At 39.4% G+C, this 24993-nt stretch overlaps 1 protein-coding gene across 2 annotated transcripts in view; it reads right to left on the bottom strand.

The window, feature by feature from the left end:
* Positions 1-3930: 3930 nt before the first annotated feature.
* dcc (DCC netrin 1 receptor) overlaps positions 3931-24993 on the bottom strand; it is a 346228-nt gene continuing 325165 nt past the window's right edge. For both annotated transcript variants that reach the window (XM_087843481.1, XM_087843482.1), the window contains exons 28-29: positions 19792-19940; positions 3931-4339 (exon numbers count right to left, since the gene is read on the bottom strand). In XM_087843481.1, coding sequence (XP_087699607.1) covers positions 4250-4339; positions 19792-19940 — 239 coding nt within the window. In that variant the 3' untranslated portion in view covers positions 3931-4249. The remainder of the gene's footprint in view (positions 4340-19791; positions 19941-24993) is intronic.

Here is a 24993-nt window from a genome sequence, read left to right as displayed (position 1 = left end):
TATAGCAGGGCATCAGACAGACATCTGGAGACAAACCCATCGTTATGTAACTGAAGTATTCTTGATCAGATTAGTCAAAGTATAATTTGAGTAAGCACTTTGACCTGATTTGGACTTATGGGGGGTTTACAAATTGAAAATATACAAAACTAATGGCGGTTGGAAACCAAAGAGTAGACATAAAAGATGGATGTTTCTTATAGGTTGAAAAGTGAAAACTAAGTGCCTTAAACCTACTTTTTTTGTGCTAATGGCCATCAAACTCTGACTCTGACCTCTGCCCAACTTCACACTTGAAAACCTCAGTAAACGCTTTTCTAAAGAGGTTTTGAAATCAGTCACTAGTTTTGTATTTTGTTTTATATAGCTTGGTGTTGATTTTGTAAGTTTGGGTCCAATTCAGTGTAAATAGACATTAAAGTAGCACATGCTGTAGGTAGTGGCGAATCCCTACTGCTCCTTGTTTTCAAAAACCGAGATCACAGTGGCTTAAGTGATGAGCATGATGACTTAAAACGAGAGACAACCTCAGTGTCTATCTTTTGCATATGGTCTATTATGGAAACAGCTGAAATTACAAGCCATTTCTAGGAAACTCAGAAGAAACAGTTATGAAATATAGATCAATTCTGCAACACTGACTAAAATAAACTTGCTCAAATGCAAAGTGTGATGGCTGGCTAATGGATCCACCAGTTTGAAGACTCCTAGTACTGCTCAATTTAATATTAATTTTTTTACTTTTTAATTTAAGAGCTGTTCTGTAAGTTGACTTAAAGTAACCTGTGCAGTTGCTTCCATTCCCACTCACACATCATCTGAGTCACTGGATCAAAACCTGACAAGTTGGCAGTGATACGAAGGTCTGGAAACAATGTGTGCAAGCTGACTTTCAGAAATGAAACAAATAAACGTCTGCCAGAAAGGTCCAGCTGGATGGATGATAATTGGAAAAGAAGCTGTGATTCACATTTAATGGGCTAAAATGTGCAGATTCACCAGTAAGAGCAGTTAACTTTAATCATTCCTTCTTTTCTTTCCTTTTTGAAATGCCTTGTGTCAACAGGCCATTCGATTCAGAATTTATTGTTAAATCTGATTTTCTTATTTTTTTATAATCAAATTTTAGTCTGACCCCACAGCACAGGATTGTTCCATCTCTACAAAGCTCTGCTCTGCAGAGAGGAGAGGAGGGGAGAAAGAGCAGAGTGAAACAGGGATTTTTCTCCGAGAACAGGCTGATGAGTTTGATCCCCTCACCGCCTGCCTGCCAGCGATCGCTCGCTTTTCATACCCGCGCTCGCACTACCGAGATGTTACCTTTCCATCCCTTCCGTGCCCGGGACTTTTCTCCGCCGGCGTAACGGCCCAGCGAGCGTGAGCTTGAATCATAATATTTGAAACTACGTTATAATGAATTCACGGGCTCATTCCTCTGTGCCCTAACTCGCACATACAAACCACCCCTGAATATCAATTCATGGCTCTGCCTCTCTCTGTCTCCCTCAGGCTTTTTCCTTTTATCACAGAAAGATAAAGGTCTGTAAATTACAATATGGAGACTGGGGTGATGGAGTCAAATACAGAGCATACTGATTGCCTGTTTTTTCCCCCCTACTGATTAATGAATCATTAGTCATTTTGAATTCCTGGTTTTCTGCAGACAGACAAAATGACTATCCTTACCAGTCGTTTAGCCAGGTGGTCAAATGTGATTTTTACAGGTGGTGTAATTCCACATACTTCCAATTATGTTGTAAGAAAGAGGGGGTGATATTTAGAAAAACAGATTGCTGCAGCAGCAAAGAAAGAAGTGAGACCTTCACAAAAACTCCAGCGCAGATCAATTTGTTAGGACTTTTTTTTTTTTTACAGTGTACACCTTCTTCACTGTCCTAATGCCGCTTTTCACAAATATGATTTCTCTTTCAGAAAGAGAAACAAAAACATCCCCACCCATCTCATCTCCATCAAATTTTCAAAATCAGGTTCTCTCGCCTGCTGTCAATGCAAATGCAGTTGTTTTAAAGAACAGGAAGGTAGATATGCTTTGCACTGATGCTACAGAGGACACCTTGAATGCAATTGCTTCAGGTTTAAATTCCCTCTTTGCAATTTGTTTCCTCAGTCAACCTTTTCTTAAACGGCTTCTATTAAAACTCCAAATGGCACAAAAGGGCTTCTTTATACCAGTTAACAAAGAATTTTTGAATTAAACTAAATGTCTGACATGTTCAAAGGCTGGAGGTTATCATATTTCACTGTGGTTAAAGTAGCTCTCTGCAGAAATGTGGTTAAAAAAACCTGACTTAAAAAAAACTCAGCTCTGACAGGACATCAAATGTAAAAATATACTTTGTGGATTATGCATTATTTGTGTTGATCTTTTTGTCACATTTTCTCTTATTGTTTTTTGTATAAAAACAGAACCACCTGAAGAAAACTCAAAGTGAAGCTGACGGTTTTGCCATTGTTCCAGGTGGTTGATCAAGGTTGACAGAGGTACACTCGTGTTTGTCTCATGAAAAATAAATATGGATTCATCAAAAGCAAGCCCAGATACAGCACACTCACATCCAGCCAGACACTGTAAAATGGCACAGTGAAAAAATAAACAATGACAGAGATCTGTCTCATTATCGTCATCAGTGGCTGCCCCATCATCTCCAATCCCAATAAAAACATTAATAATAAAGGTAACATCAAATCTCTTTTTCTTCCATTTTTGACAAGAGCAACACAGCACCCTGCTGTGGTTGCTTTGAAGCTAATTATGCATACAACTTAATGACAGAAAACAAAATTATTGTTTTGTGATCTCAGAGTCAAAACTGTTGTCTTATGATCATGACGTAATTACCCTTTTCTCGATTTTGGTAGTGCTTATTATGTTTTTGATAGAATAACCATGATTCAGTGAGTGTCCTACAAAATGTATCTTTGGTGAACACGTGAACTAGTGTCCCAAAGACCAACAACACTGATATTCACAGACTGTAACCCTTCTTTAGTCCTCCAGACAACATGGGGGCGATGCTGCACTTTGCGACTAACATGTTTAAAGTGACTGAACATACGTTTGACATGAACAATCGCTGTATTCCAACCGGAGACATTTCTTTGTTCCACAATGGAATTGATCATCTCAAACCAGCTCCACCTTGTTCCTTAAATCTTATCTTTTTCACCCACTTCAAGTCCATTTTTAGACCAGACTTGAACAACTAGCAAAAAAAAGTTACAGTAAGCTTTCAGAGATGAGAATTTGGCAACGACACAAGTCCTTGTGGGTAAATACTGGACATTTTCTGCGTTAGGGAGAGTAAAGGCTTGGTCAGGAGCAGCAACCAACTGTGGGAGTCTAAAGAGGTTTTTGTACAGTCCTGTAAGAAAAAGTTAGTAGAATCCAGATCCAGATGATTCAGACCGGACTTTACAATTTTAATCTCAAGATCCAGAAAGTGGAAGGGTACCTTGGGCTTGAGTGATGTGTGTTTCAGTCAAATCATACAGTTTTGTGTAAGACAGAAAAAGATAAACGATGAGAAAAAAAATGTCTTGCTCTGTTATAACAGACAACCTTGAATCCACATGAAAAAAAAGTTTTGCTGAAACTTTGGTGGCTGAGGATGTATTTTCCATTTCTCACTTAGGTTTGTGTTGCATTTTCAAACCATATGCACATCCCGTAAATGCGCAAAGTTGGAATACCCAAAGAAAAAGAAAAGACAAAACGGAGTGGCGATAATGAAAAATAAGTGAGGTACAGTCACAGTAACTGAGTTGAAGATAACTCAGCGGAGAAGGATGCTAATAAATATCACAAATAAGAGAAACAGGAGGGATCTTGTAATTTTGTCTTCTTTTTTTGTGATAATCCTTTCCCCCTGTTTCATTAAGTCGAGGCGCTAGGCATTGGGTTTTTTTGAGGTTGAGGGGTCTAAAGGGGTTTCAGTTTAAACTCCTAAAGACGCCCCTCAACACTGGTCCTGTTCTTGATGCTGTGTGCTGTAGTGTTTATCCTCTTTCGAATTTCCTTTTTCCAATCCCGGTCCCAGTGGATAGTAGCCAAGACCAGTAGAAACCAAACAGACTTAACCCAGCACAAACGGAGATCTGATTCCACAGAGGCATCTTTAAACCCAGATTGACCTGTTGGTGCCTTGAAAGACCAGACAACAGGTGACATCGAGGCTTGAAGAAGGGTTCCAGACTAGGCCGTGATTCAGGGCCGGGCCGGGCTCAGATGTTAGAAGGCGGAGCCTGTTATGGCATTGAGTTGCTGCATCAGCCCTTCTAGACTGGCCATCTGCTCTGACAGGTCATCTTGCTCATAAATCTGAAATATAAAGAAATAAAACAGAGTTTAATAGCTTTATAAAATCATGGACCATTGTGTGTCAAAACTACATACAGTAGATACAGTTTAAAGAAAAGCTATCAAGCTATAATTGTGAACCAACCGATGCACCACTGAGGGTAAGTATGCATGAGGCAGATTCAAGCATATGTATTTCAGGCTTGAGGCTACACCCAAGCCCCCCCAGGATCGATCCACTGTATTTTTCTGTTCTCTTAAACTAGTTCCAAAATAACTAAGGATGGATATCTGCATTGTTGCTCAGGTGCTTGTTAGCACTGACCACAAGCTTGTGTATGAAAGCCGTTCAGTAGTCATGTTGTGACGAGTTCAGATATCAGTTTGATCATACCACCAAATTCTACTGAAATATTTTGCAGACATGTGCTTCTTCGTTGGTAGTGTGACCAAATCAGTCCTGGCGTCTGCACTTCATGTTCTCATAAACAAACATCCTAATGATCATCGCCTGCCAACAGACCAGAAAACAGTTAGACTTTAGTTAATTACCCAAAGATCAAAACCTAACCTCCTACAATCCAAAGCAGCTACCAACCTTACTGAAAGTTAAGCAGCTTTTTTAAAAAAATGCTGTTTTCCAGTTTCAGCAAACCTGATTTAAAAGATGCTTAATAATGAAGATAGTATTTGGGTGATAAATAATCCTGGACTTTATTTTTTGCTCTGTTACAAATATGTATTTTTTAACAGTATGTCAGTGACTGAGTACACTTGGTGTTAGTTTCTTGCATGCATGCAATTTGCATGCAATGTGCTCACAAATGCTTGTAAAAATGGCTGAACTACTCCTGAGCCACACTTTGGTAGCACCAGTGTGATTGCCACTTCAGCTGACAGCACTGTTAGCAGCCGTGGAAGCAAGACATTCTGTGGGGCGTTATGGGTTTTATTACAAAACTATGTCCCGAAAGCACCCTCTTCATGGGGAGGCTGAATATGGGCTACAGACTGACAACTCAGCACTAGTTATGTAAAACCCAAACATGTGAAAATCATCCACTTGTCAACCAATTTTCTTGTGGATATAACCACTTTTTAGAACTGCCAGCCGTATTACGGCTTACTTTAGCTCCAAAACCTAATATTGTAAATCAATCAGTTTACTAAGACAACAAACAGGAGGTCAGCTTATTTGGACCTTTTCTCTGAGAACAGGAATGCTACACATTTAGGCTGTGAAAGGACATAAATCACACCTTTTTCACTGCTGAAAACCATTTCCCCAGCCATACCTTTAAGAGGCTTAATGTGTTTCTTCTGCGCTCTTTGATGCATTCATTCATTTTTGTGCGAGTCAACTTGCACAGTGTCGTAAGTGGCTGCAAATACCTAATCTATCACAGTGAACCTCGTGTCTGATTTGGTTTCTGTCAAGAGTTCAGTTATTGTTGCCTGGCAGTGCAGTGCAAACTTTTCAATATGCACTTATAACTGAATAAAATAAAAGGTGACTCCGTGTTGACTGTGATGGATTATCTATCAGCAGTAGGTTTCAAGTCTCTGCAGTCTGACTGATGTGGAACCAATGGCTGCCCGAGGGAGGGAAATCAGAGTAAAAAGTTGGACAGCGATCAACAGGAATTCAAAGTTCACAGGATTTCTAGTTAATGGGCTTAATCAAGAATAAAACCAGCAATAATGAGCTTAGCTAACAGTTCTCCCCCGAGACGACTGCATCAAATGTGTTAGAGTTGTTGCTGTCACTGGTCTGCAAGCGTTTCCAAGGATGGGGCACACTTATAGAGTGAATGACTTCACTTAAATCTCCTGCAAATGTGTGATCACTGTGTAATGGCCTGTTCTGTCCGACTATACAAACTGTCACCTCTCAGTGTGCCAACTTAAGTGCCTTCATCTGTGTGCGTGTGTGTGACAGTCAAGTGCTCGTCTCTCACAGACACACATTCTCGGCGTGTTATATTGAGCGTGGCCTTCATGCAGAGTTTGTCCTTGCAGCTGAAAAAAAAAATTCAATATTCTCCTCAGTGTGCTGTGGAAAACCGATAAAGGCCCTGTGGAGATATTTCTCACACTTTAATCGAAAAATGTTGTCAATGTACAAGACCCTCAATATATACTTGTAAAGAATTAGTGTTGTACACAGTCATTGTGTAAGTCCTTCATTATACGGCAGCGACTCTATATAAATATGACTGCAGAACTCCAGTGCATATGCTTGGCTTTCTGAATTGACCCCCTTAAGCCACATACAAGTAGTCAATGTAATCTTTATCAAACTGCAGATGGACAACAGATTTCTTTGTCTCCTTCCAGCCCTGTGATGCACACCATTGTTGTGCATTCTGTTCCCCTGACAGGGGAATCATTGACGTTAATGTCAGCCTCTGTGTTATAGAGAACTTTAGTTTCTTAGAAACTTTTGGGGTTCCTTTGTGACCTTGCAGATCCTCCTGTGGAGCGCAACAATGCTCTTGAAATTCCTTCATCTGCACACAGTCTGTCTGTCAGTGGACTGCTGGGTCGAAAATCTTCAAGGACGGTTTAAAAATCCTTCCCAGCCAAAAAAACCCCAACAACCACTCTTTTTATTAGGTATTCAAAAATTGTCGTTGCCTGTGCCATTATGCGCTTGTTCACACACAGTTTGAAAGGTATCAGATCAGGTAATCATCCCCTTAACTGCAAACATGCGACTATACTGTCATCTTCCAATTTACTGTTAATTCCAATTCTGTACAATATTGGAGAAATGACCAGGTCTGCTTAACAGAGGTGGTGTCCATCAACTTTGTGGGCTTGTGTTCGGTCATATTGATGCAGAATCTGAAAGCTTTCTCAAATGTTTTTATACAACATTTATTAGATTAATAAGACATATGACACACCAAAGCTTCGGAAGCAGCCATATTGTGTGAAAAAATTGTACAATCACTTTAAATCTGCTCATTCTGGGACTGATTAAGGTGAACACCTAAATTTTGAGATAGTTCTTACTGATGAAAAATAACAAGTTTGATTTGTGTGTTGACACACACAAAAAAGTGGTTTACTTACAAGCACAATAAAATAATAAAGAAAACTTTGGGTTACACTGTTATTGATAGTAATACTTTAATATGAGTTATATTTAATATACTAATTTATACTTTTGTGCTCATTTTTTGGTTTAAAAGTCAGATTATCCCCTGATTTCCTCTAACCACGACCCATCTGCAACCCTGATGATGGTAATCTGGATGTTCGGCACCGTAATGTAAAATATAAATATGAGGGCAATGATTTTTTGTAAAATGTAAAATATTAGTCTTTGTGGGATTTGAAAGGCCTGTCGAATGCAATATTTAAAAATACAGATTAAGTTAAAAAATATTTTTTAATTATTATTGCTATCCTGTTTTGAGGGGGGAATCGATCTTGCTGGTCTACAGTTAAACATCTCTCATGAGTTTGGTTCAGTTAAAGCTTTTAACCTGAACAGATGGATCATGTTGGGTCAGCTTTCGACTGGTTTTCTGCCTCGGGACAAGTTAACACCCCCTCCAGTCATATATAGATTTTTTATACCGCCCCCATTTAAAACATCAACAGCAGTAAAGAAATATCCACCAGCAGCAGCAGCAGCAGTCCGTATACCAGTTACCACCTAACTGACAGTCCTGTGACATCAGAATGTCAGAGTTTTCAAAGCACAGAGAATTCGATTTACACAATGTTTATTTTTTTTAATAAACTGAAATAATTTAAGGTATCATTGCGTAATATCTCATATCCTTTATTTTATCTTTCATTAGTTGATTTCTGAGAAGGGGAAAGTTGGTCAAGCAAACATCCCTTGAAAAAACTTTCGATGCCAACGACTGATGCAGTTACATCATACAAACTACTGAAATGTAAGTAACTTGTTAGTAAATGTGATTGGATTAGTTTTACTTAAAAGATGTATAATACATCACGCATCATATTCACAGATTTCACTTCTTTACAAATTATTACTGTGTAGTTTTAGCTGCAGTGCCAAACATGTAAAAAATCTTGCTTCTCAGAAAGTGAAATGTCATTGTACATTTGTTCCTACACAGCTCACAGCTTCCTTTGAGTAGTAAATACATCACAGAGTTACCTAGGCAACTGGAACCTGCAATATCTGCTAGTGACCACCTGTCAGATTAAAAGTAATGCAGGGCAAGTGGATTGCTTTGTGTGTAGACAACCCTTCAGGGAGCTGCTGGGCAACTGGAATACATCCACTGATGGTTAAAGTCCTTGCATGCTTCCTTGTGTTTTTACTGATTTATTTCATCCTGATGGATACTTTTCATTTTGTTTTACATCCTGCATTTTTAGGGTAACTGAAATATTTCAGGAAGAGAATTACATAATCGCTGATTAATCAAGAAATTAGAAAAAAAAAAATTCAAATGGACACGCACAAAGAAGTTGCATTGCCAGCAGGGGGAGATAATATATTTAAAGCCCAAAAGTCGGCAGTGAGCAAAAAACGTATGAAGTACAGTCCAAGGTCCTTAATCAGCAGAAACGATTAAGCTAGGCAGCTAATATGCATTTACATATAAATGTGTTAATAATCTCTGTTTAAACACTTTCCTGTAATTATTTCATGTTGATTTGAAGAGTTAAAACAGTGCTGCTATTTGGCCAAACTGAACATCTACTGTATAGGCTCCCTGTATAGCAAAAATATTTGGGATGTTTTTCAGATACAGAAAGTCTGTCCCCATCGAGATGCCTCAAAGAGATCTGAAAAAGTACTTCCACAATTTTATCCTTCCATTCAGTAACAAAAATTATGCTATATTACGGATTTTGCTGTACTGACTGTGCCAAGCTTGGCAACCTTCGTCTTCATAATGGCATTTAATAACTATGACAAGCTTGATCCAAGTACAAGGACCCTCCAGGATGGAAAAGGAAAGATCAACCCCAGTTCTGTTGATCAAATTTACTCAATATGCAAAATATGTCTCTTGTTGTTCAACTCAGACAATAAATTGGTGTCTAAAACTGTTTTTAATGATTTGAAAAACACAACACAAATTATACTGAATGCAGCATGCCAATAATGCTAATTATGAGCCCAATCAATGAATACTTTAGGATACTTTTAGTTTATTCATGCATTGTTTTAGTTTCTCCAGATTTATCCTGTGATAATTAATTTGGGAGATATCCAATGCTACTTCACCTTGTAATACTCTTGGCTTCTACCAGGCCCATTTTTCTATTGTCTATTGTTCTACATTGTCCTTTATATGCACTTTGGCATGTATGTCTGCCAGTATAATTTAATCTAGTGGCTCATGTAGCTTCCTCTGAAGACAATTTTCCATCTAATTTAAAACACATTTTGGTTAAAATTAGCATTTAAATTATGGGTTTTTTTTTTGTAAAAACAGGCTTAAAAAAACCTCCCTCACCAGGTTCTGTTCATTTTTAATCTCTCCTTCATAGCTGTCGAGCAGGTGACATAAATCTCTCTTGCTCGCTCTAGACATAAAGACCTGTTGTGGATTCACATTAAGGAAAAGGAAGGACACACTGCACTTGTAAGGTTGTCTTCTGTCAGTGTAACACATGGGGAGTGCGACCTTGTGACCTTCCACTTTTATTTCGAATGAGAACATAAAAGCTCATCTCAGAACTCCACACTGCTGTAGATTGCCCACTTCACATGGGCAGAAAATTCTTCTATATAAATCACAAGCGGGTGTAAAAAAATCCTTAAAAAAACCCAGTGACCTTTTGATCTCATTTGTTGACCTGTAACAGCAGTTTCAACGAGTCAGTTAATGCTTCATCGATGGGATAAAACGCCCTTCGATACTCTATGTTTCCCTCTGATATCCGGTTATCCCTGTCGACCTGTTGACCTTGAATAAAACTCCTCTGTGCTCTGTCAGGGATTCATCCCGACACAGCAGAGCAAGCAGAGCACATGCAAACCTTGTTTCACACTGACTTAGATAGATGTGGTTACGTGTCTCCATCTGTCCAAGTATCCCACTCTTTCTTTCCTACGAGTTAGCAATGAAATGCATAACGCATTAAATGTCTCATAGTTCTGAGCGATCAGGGAGACTTGGAGGAGACATAAAGATGCAAAGAGGCGTGGTGCCATTTAACAGAGCTGAATACAAAGGAACTGATCGACAGACTTTCTGCTGCATTGAACAAATGCCAGAAATACTGAATAAGCTGTTAGTAAGAAAATGTGGGTCTGAGTGCTATCACCTCTTTGTTGACTTATTTTCTCTCCACTCAGGACATTAAATAGTTCACTCAACAGTCAGAAGCAAATCAAGAAGTTTTCTTTTAATCATTTTGCACCTTCACCATCAGCTTTCACGGCCATTGTGGCATCTGTAAAGCAAGATGCATTGCATTATAGTGAATTGGGAGTGATTATGAACAGATTGTGCTTATGAAGGACAAATTCAAAAAGCCTGGACTGCACATACTAATTTCGCATTGAGATTAGATGCTACTAAATGTTTACGCCCAATAACTGCTTGGTGAGGTTGTTCTGTGGCCAGCTGGATGAGCAAAGTGTCAAAACATGATCTATTTAGGATGAAGAGATGCTTTAATAATAATAACGGGTGAATGGGTTAAATGCAGAGGAGTAATTTCCCTACGGGGACTAACACATACACATTACACATTACACAATAATAATAATAATAATAATAATAATAATAATAATAATAATAATAATAATAATAAATTTTATTTATAAAGCGCCTTTCAAGACACCCAAGGACACTGTACAATAGATAAAAACACATAATATAACAATGACACAATGAAGAACAATAAAACAAAAGCACAGGATAAAATGAACAAACAGTGGATTCACAGCAAATATGCAGATTTGAACAGATGGGTTTTGAGTCGAGATTTAAACTGGGCGAGAGAACCAATGTTTCTTATATCTGGGGGTAGAGCTCCACAGCCTGGGAGCAGAGCAGCTAGAAGCTCTGCTTCCCATGGCGGTGAGGCAGAAAGAAGGCACAGCAAGCTGGACAGAAGAAGGTCGAAGTGAGCGGGCAGGAAAGGTAGTGCTTAACAGGTCAGAAAGGTTAGGAGGTGCGAGGTTATGAATGGCCTTGAAGGTGAGCAGAAGAAGTTTGTATATTATCTGCAATTTCACTGGGAGCCAGTGAAGTTCCTGAAGAACAGGGGTGATGTGCTGGTAGGACGGGGTTCTGGTGATAATGCGAGCAGCAGAGTTCTGAACCAGTTGAAGCTTATGGAGGGATTTTTGTGGGGAGGCCATGCAAAAGAGAATTGCAGTAGTCAATACGGGAGGTAACAAGACTGTGGACAAGAATGGACGTAGACTGGGTGGAAAGAGAAGGATGTAACCTGTTAATGTTGCGTAGATGGAAATAGGCAGACCAGGTGAGATTATTGATGTGAGACTTGTAGGAAAGTGAACTGTCTAATGTGACACCAAGGCTCTTAACCTGAGAAGAAGGGAAAACTGTGCAGTTATCGATAGTGAGTGAGAAATGGTTCGCCCTGTAGGCATAGGGTCAAGATGACATGTTACCAGAGATACTGAAATTACATGAGCTAATATTTCTCTTTTCTCTGTTTAAACACCGGATATCGTTTCTGTCCCCTATTTTGAATAAAATATGGGTTTATAGCATTTGCAAATAATTTTTATTTCATGGATAAAAAGTCCACAATAACATGGTGGGCAGGTGTTAGAAGGTAAAAATCAAGTGTTGGGAATATTTAAGGCCACGTGGTAGCCTGGGAAAGTGCTACTTTCTGTAGATCTTGATTTGTCTACTTCTTTCTATCATTTTTTATCATATGAACAGAAGCAGAGATGCTCAAATAGGAAGAAGTGGGGATAAGATGTCACTTCAGTGAGTTGATAGTAACGTATATGTTCAGTAACCGTTTCCGACTTTCAGAAAGTCTAAAATTCCGAACTCTACACTCAGAGTGAATAAAACTCAAAGAATAAAGAGTCTGAGGATGTCTTTGGTGGTTGAGGTGAGAGGCCACTTGGTTCATTTTGATGTCCATGGACCATCTGCGGCCTGCTGTCCAGATCACACTGAGGCCAGCACAGACACTCATACAAAGGTACAAAGAGTCCTGTTCCTGTCACTTCAACAAACATTTCACTGAATTCCATTTAGTTCCTGGAGACAAATTAAAGTAAATACCAACATGAAATGTCTTATTAAGGTGTTTTCATCCTAATATCCTGGGGTATGCTGGAATTCTTAGCCTTTAGTTTTTTCTGTGGTTTTTCTTGCACTGACAGGCACCCAGCAGAGAAGCACTGCTGTGAACAGGGTTTTTTCAGGTTGGTCAAAATCAGTTCTAGCACTAGAAAAGCTTAAATATGCCTTGATTCTCCTAGTCCTGGCACTTTTTTTTCTAAAGATTCCCCTCATGTTAAGTTTTGATGATGATCTTGTAGGAAAACTCTAACAAGTTGATTTAAAATATCCTATAGGTGTTTCATTTGGATTGCAATCCAGTGATAATGAAGGTCACAGCACCTGCATCAAATGATTCAGTAAGCCCAGTGTTTTATGCATAGAAGCGTTGTCATCCTGTAACAGGGCATCTTCATCATCTTCATCATCATAAAGCTTGGTACAGATTTGCAGTGATCTTTGCCTCTAAGGAAATAATAATATAACCCAAATTATGACATGATACCTTAATACTTTTGAAAAGACAATATCAGAATTAGATATCAGAATGAATAAATAAAAAGCAAAACGGAATATTTGTTTTAGATCCAGTTCTCAGGAATGGGAAGCAGTATAGCATCAGTCGAGATTCAATTTTCATATTTTTCCAGATATAGTAATTATCTTGTTAGTATCTTACACATTTTAGGTATATACAAAAAGCCTGGCAATCCAGAAGGTCAGTCTCATGGCTGATGACTCAGCTGATTTTAATTGGTAAATCACAAACACTATTTAAGCTGCTTCTGGCTACCATTGTTGCTTTTAGTACAAGCCACTTTTCCCCTTCTTGCTGTTTCTGATTTAATACAATGTCTCTTTTCATTGGTGCCCGCTTGGTGCTGCTCTGCCTGCCTCAGGATTTAAATATACACACATGGAAGGCTGGAGAGTTGCTAGAACAGAGCCATACAGCCACACATCTATGTCACTGTAGAAGAAACAACACACTGCTGAAAATACCTTAAAACCAAATTATGTATAGCTGATTTAAAGAATGATGCAGGCTTATTTTTCTAGGAGTTGTGTTTTCAATAGAAAAAATGTGCTTGAGGCCAAAAACATTATAGAAGTCCAATTGTATTCTGCTCCCCTTCTTTCTATGATAGTTTGCAGGTATAACAATATAATAAAAGCACCATTGTGCAGTACTGACATTAGTCACTCACCCTGTGTCACAGTCTATTAACTAGCTGTGTGTGTGTGTGTGTGTGTGTGTGTGTGTATGTGTGTTTGATGGATAGGCCAGGGGGCTGATGGGAAAAGACTAGATCAATTACAGAGATAGAGCAGCAGATGAAGGGACAGACCTGCTGACCTTTAAGACCTCTCCCTCCCTCTCTCTATCCCACCCTCCCTTCCTCCCATACTTCCAATTCATTTTCTCCACTCGTCCTTATCAGCTTCTCTGCTGATTTGCTCTCATCTTTATCATCCAGTCTTTATTTCCTTTCCTCTATAACCTCCCAACTTATTCTCTCCTTTTCTCTGTCCTGCTTCTCCCCTCCCTTATTACAGCATCCCTCTCCCCTTGTTGTCGTGGTAACCATCTCTTTCCCCTGTCCCCCTCTCTTCCACATATTGTCCTCTTTTCTCCTGGTCTTCTAATCTTTCCTTCATTTTACCTCCCTCACCTCTCTCTCCTCTCTTCTCCTCTTTTCCTCCTCTGGCCTCTCTCTTTTCCTGTTGCCGTGGAAACCCCCCTCCCCATTCCTGTCCTATTGTCTTTGAGTCACATATGAATATTTAACAAGTCCCGACGTCCAACGTCTCTCCACATCATCTCTTGTCATTTATCTTTCTGCTTCTCCTCTTCCCTTCCTTCCTTCACTCTTCTCCTCTCCATCAGCCTCCCCATCTGTCACCCCGCTTACTCCCGAGTCTCTCTCTATAACTTCTCCTTCATCTACCTCTCCTTTCTCATCCTGTACTGTGATTTTTAGTCATCTTCTTTCTCCTTTTCCTCCTTTGTGCCCTCCTTCAGCCCCCTTTTCTCTACCAAGTCCACCTTCTCCTTGCTGTTCTGTTTACTCAATTTTCATTTCTCTTCCTTCCTGTCATTCCTTTATCTCTTATTACTCCCTCTTTCTCTGACAATTATCCTTTCCTCATTCGAATGCCTCCACCATTGTCTTTTTCATTTCATGCCCTTTAAGCCTTTCTTTGCCCCCTCTTTCACTTTCCTAATATATCCTCCATCTAACTTCCTTCACCCTCTTTCTTCCTTTACCACCTCAACCTCACCATAAACCCCTGCTTGCTTTTATATTATTATATTTTCTCCTCTATTTTCTGTTATTACACCCATTTCTCACCGAGGCTCTCTCTTTCCTTTTCCCTTGCTCTTCTTCTTTTCCCCTTCCATTTCTTTCCCCCCCACTCGTCAGTTTCACTCACTAATGAACACTGTTTTATTCCACAGCTGAAAGGCCACCGACACGCTGGAGGGAAGGAAACAGGTGTAGTGACAAATCTCCACCTGTGTGAGAATGTCTGTTTATTCCAACCTCTGTCAACCTTCTGTTCTATTTTTCTTTCTGTGTGCCTTGGTTTTACAACCCGTTTCTGGTTATCTGAAGGTTTGCAAGACCCCCCCTTTATTTTAAAATGATGAACAATAAACAAAGCTCATTTTTACAGTTTTTGAGGTGAGTTTCTTTCGTGAAAAACGCTACGTCCAGATGAACAGATTCAACTTTTGGAGATTTACTTTCCTGGATGATTGAGAATGCATCAAGAAGTTTCTTTCGTAATTGACTCATCAAATCAGATCATCTAATCATTGAGTAGTCAAATCAGAAGTTAATTAGAATAAGCTTGTTTGCACCTTCCAGTATGGAACACACACTTGATGGAGGACATTAATTGACTTTTGAATCAAGCTGCAATTTTCAGGCCTAAAAAAAGCCAGTGCAGAAATGCTAAGAACTGCAGTTCCACTATAGGCCACTCCACAGACTTCCATGGTAAACCATGAAAATTTCACAGCTTTGGTTTCTATGGATAGTTGCCTCCTTCATATCTGCAGAATGGGTGACTCTATTGCTCATAACTACTTCTATTCAACTGTATTTGTTTTTGTGGTGTCTATTGGATTAGAACTATCTCAGAAATATGAGAGCATGAGGGTGGGAATGTATGTCTGTATCTGTGTGTGCCTGTTTGTCTGTGTCCATATGTCAGGTCGGGTATCAGACGCCACCTCTCTGGGGACATCCCAGGTCCTCCAAGGTATGGAGGCCTATCTCCCCCACCACTCCACCTGCCAGTGGCAGACGCCCTCAGACATCGGTGCGTTGGTGGTCCTTTGTGTCCGGGGATGGGCGTCCAGGTACACACCGGCTCACTCCTTGGTGGCTGCTTATCGGGGCCTGGAGCCTGGGGCTCACTCGGGCCACTTTGGGGGTGGGGTGCCCTCGGCCTCTCGGCCTGGGGCTCGGTCACTCTGGCGCAGCTGGCTGCCGGCGGAGCTCACGGGCACGTCACTGCAACCCCCCCTGGCTTCTGCTCCGCGGCTGCTGAGTGACCCCTCATCTGGGACTCTCGTCAGCTCTTTCTGGGATAGTGGCGCAGCTGCCCCTCTGTTGGTCTTCCTTGGTCTCTTGTGTTCTGAGGGCCTCTGGATGTCTGGAGTTTTGATCTCCTCCATACCTGCTTAATGCCCTGGAGGACGGGGCCGTGGCTCCCCACACCCTCTAGCAGATCATTACATGAAGGAACCTTTTAAATACAAGCGCGCTCATCCTCACAGGTGTACACACAGGTGGTCACACACACAAACTACACCCTTTTTGGCTCCTACCTCAAAGCACACTGTGCGCTGTCCATATTACGTGCTGCACAATAATGTTTAATATTTAGTATTTACTGTTATATTCCCATAGATCATCGTGATGTTGTTTACTCTATTGCTCTCGTTTTCTTCTGCTTGTTTTCTTTTTTCATTCTCAACAGGTGAAATTAAAAAAGTATCTACTGTTATCTATTATTAGCTGGTTTATTGTGATGGTGTTGTTTTTATTATGTTGCTCTTTGGTGATCGTGGTGATCCAGGTGTTTTGTTTGTTTTTCTTTTTTTTTCTTCCCCCCTTTCTCACCATCTCTTCTCCCCTCTATTTTTCTTTCTCCCCCTCTCTTTCTTTCATTCTTTCTCCCTGTCCTATCCCCCGGTCATGTCTGTCCCGTCTTTAAAAAACGAAAATAAAATAAATACATAATTATAATAAAGGTCAATCAAATGGACCAATATGGCAAGGCCATGATGATCCACTTGGTAAAGTAAATCCACTTGGCATCTTTCTTGGCCTTCAGACAACAATTCTGATGGCTAAAGATCCAAACAGGACAGGCAAAAAAAAAAAAAAAAAGAACTATCTCAGAAACATGTTTTGTGGTTTGTTACATACCATCCTGTAGCTTGCGTTTTGTTTTCAGGTTGCTGCTGGTTGTGTAATTGTGTGGGGGATATTTTCTTGGAATGCTGCCTGAGTATTCTTGCTGACCATGTCCATGCCTTTAAGACCTCTTTTCAGCAGAATAATGGAGCATGCCATCAAGTTAAAAAAAACAAACAAATAACTGCTTTCTTGAACATGATCATGAGTTAACTGAAGTCAAATGCTCTCAGGAGTCACCAGATCAGATGTGGTGACGCTATCATGTCGTGTGTGTGGACCAATATCAGATCTGAAGGCAACAGAGAATGCCAGCAACCACATTTTTTATGTCTAATAAAGCAAAGCACAACTACACAAGTTGTGCTTTACCACAAATCATCATTCATTTGTCGTACACTATAATTTCCTATTTTAGGAATTAATTTATTATTGAATATGTATCTTTCATCAGTGCATTTTAATTAAGTGTTATTGTGCCATATCAAGAGAAAATAAGATGCTTGGATGAATACATAATTAATTACATGAATATAGCAGTTAAGGTTAAGATAATAGAAACACTTTAAATGAAATTAATTAAATTAAATGTGATCATCTGACTCAAACTTTTATTGTTGTTACATTGAAGGCGTGTCCTTTTTTTCAGTGCTAATTGTGCTAACTATTACTTACTCATCACATTTCACTGATTAATTTTAAGGGATTCTGTCACCGTTTTACTATGTGAACTTTATATAATTATTTGTCGCTCTGTGAACATTACTGACACTTCCTATCTGCAATAATAAAGAAACACACTCAGGACACAATAACCCTGCACAAACCTCCCGTTGTTTGAAAAAGACGCTATGATGTCGGTGTGGACCAGAAGATAGGCAACAGAGAACCTCAGCAAGCACATTTTTATTACGTCTACTATAGCAAGACGCCATACAGCTGCTGTTCTATAGGAGAAATAGTGCAAGTTTACATATGTGCTTAGTTTATTTAATCTTTATGTGTAGGATTTTCTATATGTTATAACAAGTCTTACTGTTCATTTTAACGGCACATTATATTGGCTGTTGATGCACTCTGAGAAGATGGAAGATCTCCACAAAAGCAAGAAATTACGCAAAATATTTGTGGTTACAAACTGCTAAAAATGACGCTACTGTACTGTGTAGACTATTAACTTGCTATGAAGCTATTTCACTGCAGTTTTACTGTCATTTTAGGAGTTCTAACAAAATCCCCATAAACAGTTTCTTACTATAAAATACAACAGCATCTCCTCATCGACGTACCCTGAATTCAGTTTCTTTCCTAAACTATGTGAAGATATCAGCTCTATTGCAATTTACAGTCTCTGTAATGATAATATTGATGACACATTGTACTTGTTGCCATAAATGTGCTTTTCTCCGCAATGAAACATCAGAATCACTTTTATTGTAAACAAACGAGGAATTTGTTGTTGTGCCATGGGGCAAAAAACAGTGGCACAGAAATATAAAAAATAGATACACACAAAAGGGGTTTATGCCAACTACTGACAGAATACAAATGAGACAAAAAGAAATATGTAGCGATTATGAGCGGAGGGGTGGAGTGTAAAATATAGGTAGGACACGATGTGCAAAGTGCATATCAGTACATATCAGTCACACCTACTTCACATGCTGAAGCACCGAAGCGGTCGGCGCTCTGCTCACTCAGCTCATCTGAAAGCTTTGCTGCCACTCACTGCTGATGCTGTGCACGTAGCATTTCAAAAACCACCTCTGCAAACATCCACCTGTAGGCTCTGAGTCAACATTCCCCTAGGGGGGGAAGTTATTATCATCACTCCCGATTCTCTGCTCACTCCCTGCTGAGGTATGTATTTCCTCATGGAGCCTAGATGCCAAATATCAAATCCGTACTACTTTTACTGCAGCTGCCGCTACTATATACCACATTACTATACTGAAACTACAGCTCATTTAAAATAACTGGCTTGTAATATTTAATCTTTCAAAGAAGTTACTTCAGTCAATTTCAAACAAATCACTACCACAGAAACAATAAAATATTACTTGAAGTAGTATAGGAGAAACTGGCACCTGAATCTAGCATTACACTGTTAAAAAGTTGCTGTAAAATTCCAGGTTGCTAGGTTTGATAGCTTTTAACTATTACTTTACACTGAACTTCCTCTAATCTACAACAACAGTAAAATAACAATACTGTTCTGTAAAAAATATGAGCTTTTCAGTATAATATTGTTAAATATAAGGATACACCTCGGAAAAAAAGGTTTGAAGCGCAAAACATAACTATTTTAAATGTATTCTTCTAAAGTGTAGGTGTTCATTGAGTATTTTTAGCACAATATTTTAGCAGTTTACATTAACTTTTAGCCACTCCGAGGCCTCCTTTTTCATGAGGGGGTTGTGTATCCATCTTTTCTCAAAGGTTCCTCTATCCAAAAGATATTTAGGAACAGTAAGGACCAAAATCAGTAATTCAAAGAAACCTTTAAGAGGATTTTTCAGTAGATGACCTCAAACAGTTCTGAGCAGCAGAACACCAGTTGATACAACCAATTGCTGGAGTAACTATTTGTGATTCATGGTTTCTATAACAACACATAGAACACACAGCTGTCTAAACAGTTTTAAATCAATGCTGCAACTGCATTTAACATAAAGACAAAGACATTCATTGTTTCTATGACTAAAGGCCCACAGAAACAATGTGTAACAAGGACATCGCCTCTGTGATGTCGGTGTAGTGCAAAACATCAATCAGCAACGCCCGCTACAACATGCTCACAATGCAGACTTACGTTGGCAGCTGAATCCTCCGTGGGTTTTGTTCCTCCCTCTTCTGGTAAGTCCGGCGCCGTGGGCACTGAGACAGGCAGCAGGGGAGAGCGAGCCTTACCGGCCTGACCCAGAGAGGCCGTCTTCACCTGGGGCTTCGGGAGGCTCGCACCTGGAGACACAGATGAAGTTTTTTTTCAACAAGTGTTTGCTCCTGGGATTTGGGGTTGTTGGGTTTTTTTTCAACTTTTACTTGCTGACATCAAATTTGAAAATGTTTTTCATGTAGTGTCCACTTTTCTAAGTTATGATGTTCCAACAACAACTAGGATGACTGAACTGAACTTAATGAATGCTGTGCTTGTCGATGACGTACTGAAAGCGCATGAGCTAATGAGTGCTAGAGTGTCACTGTATACGGCCTGTTTTACATTCTCATTTTGAGGGTTTTTTCCACCAAATGTGGGTGATGTCAGCGATGAGGATGGGGGAAGGTTTTTATCAAGATATAGAGGGAAAATCCATCTGTTTGGAAAAAACAATATCTGGGAAAGTATAATCCGGGCCGGATGGGTGACAACTGCTGGTTCTTGCAAACAGAGATGGATGTGCACGCTGACCTTGTCGACAGAAATATGCTTTAACTTGCCTGTGGAATTTTCATCTGGTTTGTTTTCAGAAGAAACCCATTTCAACAGTGTTGATGGGAAACACTGAATGAAACATAAAAAATCTTTGGTAGTATTTCCCTTCGACTTGCTACTAGGAATCCACCACAAAGAAGCAAAACAAATAACTGCAGACAAAAAACAAAGATTGAAACAAGATGACAAGAAAAAAAGAAAGGACCACAAGAGTTACCTTTGTATTACCGACTGCTGGCCAGGTATTGCATCACTTTAGAGTTCCTCTAAAATGGATGAGTACTTGCATGGTACTTTTTCTTGTTGGACACTCAACACACTTTTATCTACAAACCACACTCATCTATTCACACACACATCCACAGCACTTTATTATGTGTGTGTAGTATGAATGCTCACAGAGAATAAAATGATCCCACACTGATGGATGCAGTGAAGGCACATTCGGGTTCAATATCTTACCCAAGGACACTTCAACATGGGGACTGCCAACTTTCCAATTACTGGCCTTCCCCTTCTTCCTCCTAAGCTACAGCTGCCTAAAAATATTAGAGGCATTTATGCAAACGGAAAAATGGCTCGGAAGTTATTGACTTCCTGGGGATATCCCAAGTGGGTACTTATCCTCTGGTAGTACCTAGAACTGCTAACGGGGCAGGCCACCAGGGGGTACTACAGACTTCAAAAGTCTTAGTCAAAGCAATTAAAGGTTCTAATGCTCTTTCTCCTCTTTTGGCTACAAATCTGGTTGCCTGAGGCTCTGTGGCCTGCAGTTACTATTGAGCTGTTCCACAAAGTGAAATTTTATTAATAGATAATCAGGCCAGGCCTTGTTTTGAAGAATGGCTTGTTTCCTGAAAATTGCTATTTAATACTGACCTCCATGTAGTCTGTAGTTTGACCTGATAACACAGAGCTCCTATTGATTGCTCTAAATGACAAATTCACATGTAACTAAGTGAGCCATCAGACTGCAAACAGATTTAGAGTCTGAGCCATTCACTCATCTGCATGAAAATCCATCCACCCATTCATCTAACACTTTCAAATTTGTATAGTCCATTTGGCCTCCATCGCTCTTAGTCAATAAAAATGAAACATAGAAATACTTGGAATGGACCACAAAGTCAACTAACAAAGAAAGAAAGCAACTAGGAACAAAATAAAACTGGCATTCAAGCAGAAGAAAAACTAATGAATAAAAGACAAAATATATCAATAAATACATGTAACTGCTGTCTCCACAATACAAACAGGAAATTGAAAGATCCCCCCATACGCACTACAAAGCGAAGGTGATGAAAAGAAAAAAACTGGAGACCAAAGACATTTTTTTTTCTCATCCCTGAGTCCCTGAATAGCCTCCTCATATCTGAAGACATCCTGAAGCTTCTTCCACCCATAGCCCCCTCCTCCATTCGCTGCCCTGCACTACTTCACTTCACTTGATCGATACATCTATTCTGCTCCCTGAGAAACAACACCTGGAACATCTTCGATAGGAGTGGATTACACCGGAGACTGCCAAGTTTTAAACGACTTTAAAAATTAACGGTGTAGAAAACTTCACGTTATACTGTGTACTCAGTAATTTATTAAAGCACAAAATGGGAAAACAGGTAATTGTACGAACAACAGAAGTACGACACCAACTGTCCACACGCTCAACAAAGAATATACACTATTTGTAAAGAAGGCAGCAAAGTCCTTTTTATCACATTATAAAAGCAAAACTGGCTTTGGAAGTATAACTCTTTTGGGATTAGAGAAACACTGCAGTCATGCTGGCTGTTGAAAGAAACAAAATTGGTGTCAAAATGTGCACACTGTCAACAAAAGTTGACAGTGCTGGCTCAGTGCTGGCCTGGCTCTCTGATCTAACTGTGTTTGATCAATGGAGGAGTTGACCAATTATCTGGTTTTCTACAATTTTTGCAAATGAGTGAAGCTGATTTATACTGCTAGCACAGTTATACTGTAATAAGTGTAAGCAGAGATTGCTACACCACTGATCTTTCAATTAGCTTATTTTTCCTTTCAATATGAGCTTGTTTTGCCATTTTTTAAAATATCTTTTAGAAGTGTGGCTACAACAGTCAGATGTCGTTTACACTGGGTTGCGTATACAATTTGAACCTGACCACCTGTATCTTTGCATTTTTCACCCACCAGAGCTGGAAGAAGGGAACTAAAAATATAAATATGCTTAGCAATTTTCATCTAGACTTGTGGAGTGTACTGACCTTGGACGGGCACCAGAGTGGGTTTGAGTCTGTATTTTTCAGTCCGGCTTTCACAGTAATACTGACCTTGTGCGGCTCTGAATGTCTCTACGTCTGGTGGAGAAATTGCTGCCAGCTTCATTTCCAACTGAAGCACGACCAAATGCGTTTGTATGACTTCTCAGCACGCTGCTGTCAGACCGAATCCAAACTGAACTGAGCTCCAGAAAAAAAAAAAAGAAAAAAAAATGTGGAAAAACACAATGAGCTGCCGCACTATAAAGCTGAAGCAAAGGTTACACATCCACAGTGGAGAAAGCCATAAAAGAGAGTTTCACGGTGCCTAGCTCACCCTCAGGGGGTTTGTCAGAGAGGGATGGGGGGCGGAGGTGGGGGGACCCATGGCTCGTCTGCTCAGAGAGAGGTGGATATATTTACCAGACAAGCAGGAGTGGAGGTGTGAAATGCCCGCCGGGGGTCACATCAGAGGTGTCTGTGTCTGCTTTTGGGTCGAAAGCAAAGATGGAAAGATTTACAGCGATAGGAGATGAAGATGGAAGGGGCGGGGTTATTGATCCGGAGAACAAAAAAAACTTGTCTTTGAGAAGATATCGCATCTCTGGAGGGAGTCAGACGACGTCTCATCCGTTTCATAGAAAAGTTTTATGTTTCTTTGTCTGCTTGTTTACCTTTTTTCCCGTTTTCTGTCTGGTTTGACCCATGCGTGTCTCTAGCTACCTGACCAATGATCTTTGTGATCCAAGGCTTAGAATAGTTTTCTTCTACTGGAATTATATGGAGGTCAGTTTCTACGATGAAAAGAAACAAAAAAAAAAAAAACCAGAAAGTGCAGAAGAAAAAAATTAACAGAACACTATTATTATTACTATTATTATTATTATTATTAGTGGGAAAACAAAAAATGGGAATACTACAAAACTGTAAAGTATAACATCTCAAAGTTATATTCAAATTTAAAATGTGGACTTTTGGTACTTTATCTAGAATTTATTTATACTGTTTTATTATCTTAATTTTATCTTTTATGTTATTATATTAGTATATTACAATCTTGACTTGCCATCATAGTTTTTTGAGTTTCTATTCAAGATTTGGAGAGAAACTATGAAACAGAAAGCAGTTTATATTCAGAGCTGGCTATAATTCAGTCAGGGACCTGGTTATCTACAGCAGATGGCTATTTCAGTCTGCACTTATTTCTGGCAGTATGCCGAAAATAAATAAGTGCAGATGGATGTGGTTCAGTCTGAATTCAGTTTGAATCAATACATTATTTGGATTCCTCCATCAGCTGATGCAAAGGTCATCCAAATGACTGTGGCTGTCGTGTAGAGGAAGTCAAATGTTATCCATCATGGAAACCCCGACCACCCTCAGCACCACTTACTGGACAGGCTGTATTCAGCTCTGCAGTTGCAGAAAAAGAGATGGAAAATCTGTCCTACTTCATACATTTGTTCCTTTTTAAAACTGTTTTCTACTTTGTATTTTTTGTTTGTTTGTTTGTTTTATGTAACTTTTTTTCTAATTTGGATTTTGTAGAAACTGTGCTTCTCCTTTTGTGTAATATCCATCCATTTTCATATGAGCCTATCCCAGACGAGTCTAAGACGAAACACCAAGTGCACCTTTGACAAGTCACCAGTCTATCGCAGGGCAATTTATAACATTACGATACTGATACGGTATCAATATACGTCAGAAGTTAGTGTTATTATTCTCCTAATTTAGTAAGATTTTTTTTACTTCACATCAACTTCTCTTAGTATCTCTACATGATGACAAAATCTCATAATATCGATAACAGCCTGCTACCCTATAATATTGTTTTAGTCAACTTTATTGATAAGTTAATACCTCATAAAAAAGATTCAATATGATTTTTTGTGAGCAAAACATCTCATTTACATTTTTTCATACCCCTTAATCAGGTTTTGTTAATCCTATTTTCCTGTCTTTTTGGTAAAAACTGGCTTCTGTAAAATTAGACTTGAAGTACATTAAACTTTCTAATTTGAATATTACAAAGTGAGTATGAAGCCTTTGATGTTTTAAGGCCTCAGAGCACATCCTGATCACCTCACCATGTCTGATCAAACCGCAGATTGAAGACCAACTCTTCCCTCCTCCATCCTATTCTAAACCCCCATCACAATTTCTGCATACCTGCAGGTACAGTCTTTCAAAACACCTTCATCTTTCATCTCTAACATGATATGGGCAGTAAAAGGTCATAAGTATACGAGATCACAGCTTTGACCTGTCTTTTATCTGCATGATGATGAAATGATAATTATACAACATGAATTATTTGTCAGTGTGGGACAGTGTTTCACCG

The sequence above is a fragment of the Neolamprologus brichardi genome, chromosome 7, assembly GCF_056152115.1.
Source record: "Neolamprologus brichardi isolate AB-2024 chromosome 7, ASM5615211v1, whole genome shotgun sequence".
Taxonomy (NCBI): domain Eukaryota; kingdom Metazoa; phylum Chordata; class Actinopteri; order Cichliformes; family Cichlidae; genus Neolamprologus; species Neolamprologus brichardi.
The sequence above is the reverse complement of the archived record's forward strand: the minus strand, read 5'-3'. Positions and strand labels throughout refer to the sequence as shown.